A 7,747-nucleotide genomic window follows, 5' to 3' on the forward strand; every position below is an offset into this window, starting at 1 on the left:
AGGATTTCTTCTTTCAGCCCTTTCTTAAAAAATTAAAATAAATTAATTAATTTCTTATTTTATCTAATGCTAAATATTCTGTTTTTATTTGTACATTAATAAGATTAATATATTTTGTTACATAAAATGACTATGTTCCCAGCTTTTTTGATGCAACAACTGCAACACAGAGAAAAATAGGAGACACACATCCATCTTGCTACCCTTATGAGGACTTCACACACACACACACACAGCGCTCACAGCTTCTCTGCCTCATTCTGCTGCTCCCGTTTTTAACACCAGGCAAAAATGCATTTAAAACAACTGACGTTAACTTTAGATTACAGTTTGAAACGCTCCGGCATTTTTAAAAAGAAAAACAACACGGACACACTGATTACAGTGCGGAGCGAAAGTGAAAGTAAAACATGGTGCTGAGCACCCGTTRSGTAAAGAAACTTAAACACAGCTGTTCTTTCTCCCCTCATATTCCGACACAGAGGGTAGAAACAGCTAAATTAGACAGTTAAAACACATTTACAGTTCATGACTCACCCTTATTTTTGTAACATTCATCCTGTGTTGTCCGCAAGCACTTTCCGCCCTGTTGTGGGTCCATTTCCTTGAGAAATAAAACTTAACCAGACACTTTGAAGAAGCTCTGACGCTGGTAGTCTGTGTAAATAATAATGTGGGTTTACACACCCCAGATCCGAACATTTTGACTTCTGAACTTGCATATTCGGCATGATGCTATGAACTACAAAATCTCAAAGCAAGGAAAAAAATGGCGGACTATGAAATCCAGTTGGCCGGAAATACATTACCATAAATGGTAGTTCCGAAGAAAAATGTGTGACGAAATAAACAATGAAACGAAATAAGCAACAGCAGATTTTGAACAAACTGAAAAATTTGACCCATAAAAAATATAAAAATATCTTTGCAGTAACTGGACAGAATAAATTAAAGTTTTCTACACTCCTAGACACTATAATTGCACAAAAAATGGTTTATAAATGCAAAAAAGTGCATTTAGCATGATATATCTCTTTTAAAGAAGAACCTGTCCAGAGGACCTACTTATGTTTTCTTTTGATTTTTCTACTTGGGTTACTGTGACGCATCGGGAAATAAGAGCTGTTGTTCGTGAAGGAGTTGAAGTTTTTGTTTTGTTTTACTTAAACAATATTACTACTTGAAATTAATTTTTGGAAAATAGGGGCAGATATATATTTTTTTCTAATTTCATTTTACTTGTGATTTGTATTTTTTTCTTGTATATAGAATTTTTGTTTTTAAATGAAACAAATAAATAAATTAATCTAAATACCACAATCTAAGGACACTCTAAAAGATGGAAATTAATATCAGCCTAATAAAAAAATGACAATGCATGAGCATGAAAAAAGAATTCCATACAAATAAACACTACAAAAGGTAAGGAAATTTATGTTTGGTATATTTTTTTTTCTTTGTTGTAACACAGCTTCATGGCAAAAAATCTTATAAATGGAAACTGGCCTTCAGTTTGGACATTTATTTGCCGTTGTTTAACCAGGCAAATCCCACTGAGATCATAGTTCTCTTTTTCAAGAGAGGCCTGGGCCTGAAGATATCCTATTTGTCCATGTTTCTGTGGGTGGGAAAACTGGAGTACCCAGAGAAAACACACGCAAGCACAAGAAGAACATGTAACCTCCACACAGAAAGACCCCAGGTCTGAACTGGAGGTCGAACCAGGACCTTCTTGCTGTGAGGCATTGGTGCTAACCACTGAGCTTTCATGCTGTGAGATGACACTAAGAATCATGCCAATTAATGTTAAAGCTTGGTTTTGCAGAACGCAAGCTTGAAGTTTCCCTATCCAGATCAGCAATGTTGCAACAAAGAAATAACCTACCAAACACAAATTTCTTTACTTTTTGTGGTTTAGATTTTAAATATGAGTGTCACAACAAAACAAATGGAAACTAGACACCGCATAGCGGTAACATAATGACCCCCGCATGCAGAAAAGCACCAGAACTCAGAAGGTTTTATTCCTAATAAATGTCATGCTACTAGGTGCATCCCAAAATCATAGTGGCTTGGGGGGGGCACTGTTTTGTGGGGGGGGGGCCGCATTGGTTGACCTGATGGATAGCCCCTCATCAGAGCAAAACAACCAACGAAAATTTGAAGCTCCTATGTTTAACAGTTTTTGAGTGATAAACATTTTTGTATGTCCAGATACCCCTTTTTCAGATAAATTGGGGGTCCGGGGTGGTGGGGCACTGATTGGTGGGCCTGATGGATAGAGCTTCATTGGAGATAAACAAAAGAAATCTGAAGCTCCTATGTTTAACAGTTTCTGAGTTATAAGCATTTTTGCATGTCCAGACACCCCCTCTTTGAAAGGAGCCCCTCCTCAAATATGGAGTCTATTGTAAAACTGTTGGCTGGCACAGTGTAGGTCGGACTCATCTACAGTCCTGCCAAATTTCATGTTGATTGGTGCAGCCGTTTTTGTGCTACGGTTGATCAAAAATCACTGAAAAAAAGAGAATAAATAAACTATGAAAACAATATGGCTCCCGCTTACGCTTTGTGTGTGGGGGTCATAATAAGGTGACATACCTCAAACTTGGTTGGAGTAGCAGAGGTGTTGTGTGCTGTGCTGCCTCCTAGCTGCTCTTTGAAACACTCTGCAAAAGGCAGCAGGAGACCCATGGCCAAGATCTTGGAACAGAGCCTTTCAGCCTCCTCTGGTTCCTCTTGCTGCTGCTGCAGGAACAGCTTTTCCAACAAAGTACGACCTGAGCATCCACAGATCAATCACAGAAACACACTGTGCATCAGTCAAGCTGCAACCTTTAGATTAAATTATGGAATGTCACAAATCTAATTTGAATACTGAATGTTAATTTAATAGAGGTACATGTTATAAAGACTAAGTTGTCTGTGTTGTCTTACTGCCTCGATCATGTCGTCATTATAAATGAGGATTGTTTCCCAACTGACTTACTTATTAAAATAAAGGTTTATTTTGAAAAAGTTGTTACTCTGTTCTGGATGACAGAGACCCAGTAGATTTGACTGAGGTTACTTGACTGAATCTTTTCTGTGATTTTAATTTTTTTGTTAAACTGCAACACAAATGGGATATACAACACATTATATTACAAGGTCAGTGTACATTCAGGCTGTTCCTTTTTACATTTGAAACGAACCAAACCTAATTAGTGAACTAAATAGATTTAGGGATTATCTAAATCCACTAGAAAAGCCCATTCACCAGCAGGCCAAGGTTCCTGCTTCAACCAATCACCAGCAGGCACAGGCTTCAGCTACTAGATCTGAGCTGTGGTCACTAACGGAGCAGTTATAATTCCTATTACTTCTGAGCCCCACAGGAATTCGGCCATCTTGGATCAAAGCTGCCAATTTGTCTTTTTTTCAGGTATCTGAAACTCCTCTTACAGCTTTTAACTTACAGATTTAACAATCACTCAGCACAGGCCTAAGGCATTGGAGATCAAACAATATCAAAATATTTTTGCTGCAACAAAGCATGCGAGCATGGCCAAGCCTCAGAAACTGCCCATTTGCCATAAAACATCAAGGATAAATAGCCTCCACTTACAAGGTCAAATCTGAATGATCCTTTCTGTGTGCCATACCAGACCAGCATTCATCACACTCACATGGTCATTTGGTGACATCACCTTAGCCCCGCCTCCTGCTGGATGTTTTCCTTTTACACTGTGACTCATATAGATTTCTACCTGTGCTTTGTGACCAGTTGATGTTGCATGCTTATCTCAACACTGTTGGCTGAATTGTGTGAGCATGACTGAGTGACGAATGCTATGCCTTGTTGTTTGCATACCTTTGACTCTAAATCACACATACATGATCCAAATTGCTCCAAACAGGAAATGTTTGACCTTTGTTAACCTCTAAGGAGGCGTACAGGATTTCAGTGGAATTTGACTCAACAGTGCCCCCTAGAATAGATCAACAATTATAGCTCACTAATACATCAACAAATCTGCACCAAATTTTGAGTGTCTTCAGGCAGCACTGCTCTTGAAACCAGGAGGACTCAGGATAAGTGATGATGGAAAATGAGATGTTGGCCATTTTGAATTTGTGTGGGTTTGAGAGCTTTTAGGCCCTCCTAGACCCCTTTCACCTGGTGTTTGGTGAGTTTTGGAGGTTTTGAGGGGTTTTTGGTTCTCTTTACCTGGTTTTTGGTGGCTTTTGGATATTTTGAGTGGTTTTCAGTCCTCCTAGGTCTCTTTTACCTGGTTACCTTTATTTTATTTTAACAGGGAAGTCAGTTGAGAATCAATTCTCATTTACAATGACGACCTGGTCAAGAGGCAGCAGTACAACACAAAACGTCAGAACAATGTTAAAACAAAGACATGGCACAGACAGCATTGAGTAAAATTAAACATACTATAACATGATAAACCAGGAAAAAAAAAACAAAATAAAATAAAAAAGGAAACTAAAACCAAGTACAGTGATCTTTTACTATTAAGTGTATCGAACTTTTAAATGAGGATAAAGAAATGAATGAGTCCAGTTTTAAGGTTTGTTGCAGATGGTTCCAGTCATCTGCAGCAGAAAACTGAAATGAGGAGCGACCAAAGGTGGTACGTGCTTTTGGTATGAGATTGATGAGGTCACTAGAACATAGACTATGATTTGGTTTGTGAACAGTGAGAAGTGCATGTAGGTAACCTGGCATTTTTCCAATGAGGGTTTTGTAAATGAACATGAACCAGTGAATAGATCTGCGAGAATGAAGAGATGGCCAGTTTATCAGGGAGTGCAGATCATAATGTGTGTTTTAAATGAAGCACCAGTGACAAATCGGATAGCAGCATGATGACTAAAGTCCAGTTTGTGAAGAAGTGTTTTAGAGACAGACCTGTAAACCACATCACCATAGTCTAGGATTGGAAGGATTTGTCCATCCTATGGTTTGGGAGGGTTAGGGGCTCTCCTAGGACTCTTTAACCTGGTTTATGATGATTGTTGGAGATTTTGAGGGTTTTTTGTCCATTCCAGGCCCCATTACCCAGTTAATGGTGGTACTGAGGTGTTTTCTACCCTTTTAGACATGTTTTACTTAGTTTTGAGGGGTTTTATCAGAGGGCTTATCAGAAAAAAGCATTGGTTAAAACACGTTTAACATTTTAGACTTTTATCATAGCCTAATGAAAAAAAAGAATACTAAATTACAAAACCATTACCGCCCACAAGTCTGGGAGGAGCAGAACCTCTACAGGTTCTGACTGAGCTGTTATCTGCATCCATAAACTTTTTTGGAAAAATTGAAAAAAAAAAGCATTTGTGAAATTTGATGACAATCACCTTTCACTGACCAATTTCCCAGTCTTTGCTGCCTTTTCATTTGTTTAACATAAATGTGTCACATGCATGAATCAAATTCATTCTTTGCGCTGTTTTTATATTTATTTCTTTGACATAGTGGAGGCAGCAGGAGTCCTGCGAACCTCGCTGCTGCGCTTTGGGACACAGCTGATGCTGTGTCTCTGCCTGTCTCTCTCCTTCTGCAAATGATTCAGGAGAGAAACGAGACATTATTTAATGTTTGCAATTTACAACCACTAAATAACATTTTTTGAGCTTTCTTTTATTGGTGCCTACTTTGCGTGTTTTGCCACGCGTTGTTCTCCATTCTCCTTGTCTGTGTGACTGATTGATTGACAGCTGCGATCCATGAGGGAGGAGGCCTCAGCCCTAGGCTGCTGTAATTTGTCCAGCCCAGAATCAATCATGACTAATGGGCCAATCTACCAGTTGTGTGTACCGATAAGCATAACTTTAAGAGAAAATCAAAACAATAATAAAAAAAAAACGGCCAGGCCCAAAATCACTACCGGCCCACTGGGGAAGTCCGCGCTGTGCCTGATGGCCAGTCCAGGCGTGCTGCTGAGGAAATAATCTGTAGTGATTAGAAGTCCAATCTGCAGGTGTACAGCTGCGCTCTGAGAAGATCAGCTGGAGACGCTTTACCATGGTTCCACAAACCAAATGCACACTGCTGTGACCAGGGAGCTGTGGTGAAACTACCTGCCTGTGCAACAATGGTGACATCAGAGCTGCTAATTTCTGGAAGATTCCATGTGGTGAAAAATGGTCTCCATGTATAACTCCAGACCCCAGCCTGCCAGAACACTACCAGTAAATGCAGGTTAGAACTAACCCATTTCTTTCCAATTAAAATTTACCAAATATTTTTCAACCATAAATATGTTTTCCTTTTATATCTGCACAACAAATGAGATGAAGTGATCCTATTTTATATAATTACAAAAAGCTGAATTTTTATATAGATATTTTTAACTCAAGCGGTATTACTTTTATCAGATGAGAGCTCAAACATCTAATTTCTGCTTTCAAAGCTTTATGGTGCCATTCCTGTTATTTTTATAAATTTGTTTTGAAACATTTGCTAAAAATGCTTTTCAACTTTTTTTTTTTACATCTATACCAGTATGGAGGTAAATTTGTGTTTTTATTATTCAATCAAACCAAAAGCATCTTCAATCAAAAAAATAATTTCAATCAAAAATATTTTTTCAACCAAACAAAAAATAAATTCAACCAAAAAAAATAATTTCAACCAAACTAAAAAAGCAGTTTCAATTAAAAAAATATTTTTCAACCAAAAGTGTTTTGTCAACCACACAAAAAAAGCTATTTCAATCAAAAAATATTTAAACTAGGGTAGTGGCGTAGGGAGTAGAGAAGCCAAGCTTGTGATCAGAAGGTAGCCAGTTCAACTCCAGGTTGGTCTGCATGTTGCACGTGTGTTCACATGTGTGATAGGTTAAATGCAGAGACTTAAAGGGGACCTATTTTGCAAAATTCACATTTTAAAAGTTTTTTTACTCAATTTTGGGTGTGCACTTCTTAAGAAAACAGTCCTAGGACCAAAAAATGCACCCAAGGGCATGTTTACTGTAAATAAATGTATTTTAATGTATATTAATGACAAGTTTTATACTTCCTACATTTTGTGATGTCACAAGCCGTACGACAACCCACCAGAACCTGCGTTCAGCCCCTTACCTAGGAAACCCCAGGTGAAGCTCCTCCTTCTCCATATAAAAAGACATCACTGTGTTGTTGTGTAATGTGCAGCTCATTTTATAACAAGCCTCCTATAGAACAGTGGGTAGAGTGTTGGATCAGAGGGTGGGAGACTAGGGATTGAGACCGACATGGACACAAAGAATTTAATTTTTTATTTTTGTTTGTTATGTAAATGTTTTTCATGTACTTCTAATGTTTAGCTTATTAAAGCCTTCTTAAAGCCTATTAGCCAAAGTTGAGTAAAAAAACTTTAAAAAGTGAATTTTGCATAACAGGTCTCTTTTAAGTCTCTGCATTTAACCTATCACACATGTGCACACACGTGCAACATGGAGACCAACCTGGAGTTGAACTGGCTACCTTTCGATCAAAAGCTTGGCTTCTCTACTCCCTGCGCTACTACCCTAGTTTGTGATTTCTGAGTTCAAATCTTTTTTGAGTTCAACTAAAAACTTAGTCAACCAAAATCTTAGACAGTCAACCAAAAACTTAAAGTGTCAACCAAAAGTTAGAGATTCAACCAAAAGTTTCTGCTTTGCAAAAATACGTTTAGATAGTTTTTTAAAATTGAAATGGCCTTTTTTGTTTTGTTGATAAAACAATTTTTTTTGTTGTAATTATTTTTTTAAATTGAAACTGCTTTTTT

At 37.8% G+C, this 7,747-nt stretch overlaps 1 protein-coding gene across 1 annotated transcript in view; it reads right to left on the reverse strand.

Annotated features, from left to right (window-relative positions):
* Positions 1-7,747, reverse strand: part of LOC106526098 (formin-2) — a gene marked incomplete at its 3' end in the record, with an annotated part of 66,801 nt that overhangs the window by 34,707 nt on the left and 24,347 nt on the right. Inside the window, 1 exon segment of the mRNA XM_014020584.1 lies at positions 2,602-2,780. Within this exon segment, the coding sequence (XP_013876038.1) occupies positions 2,602-2,780 (179 nt within the window).

This window comes from Austrofundulus limnaeus, unplaced genomic scaffold, assembly GCF_001266775.1.
Source record: "Austrofundulus limnaeus strain Quisiro unplaced genomic scaffold, Austrofundulus_limnaeus-1.0 Scaffold259, whole genome shotgun sequence".
Classification (NCBI taxonomy): Eukaryota; Metazoa; Chordata; class Actinopteri; order Cyprinodontiformes; family Rivulidae; genus Austrofundulus; species Austrofundulus limnaeus.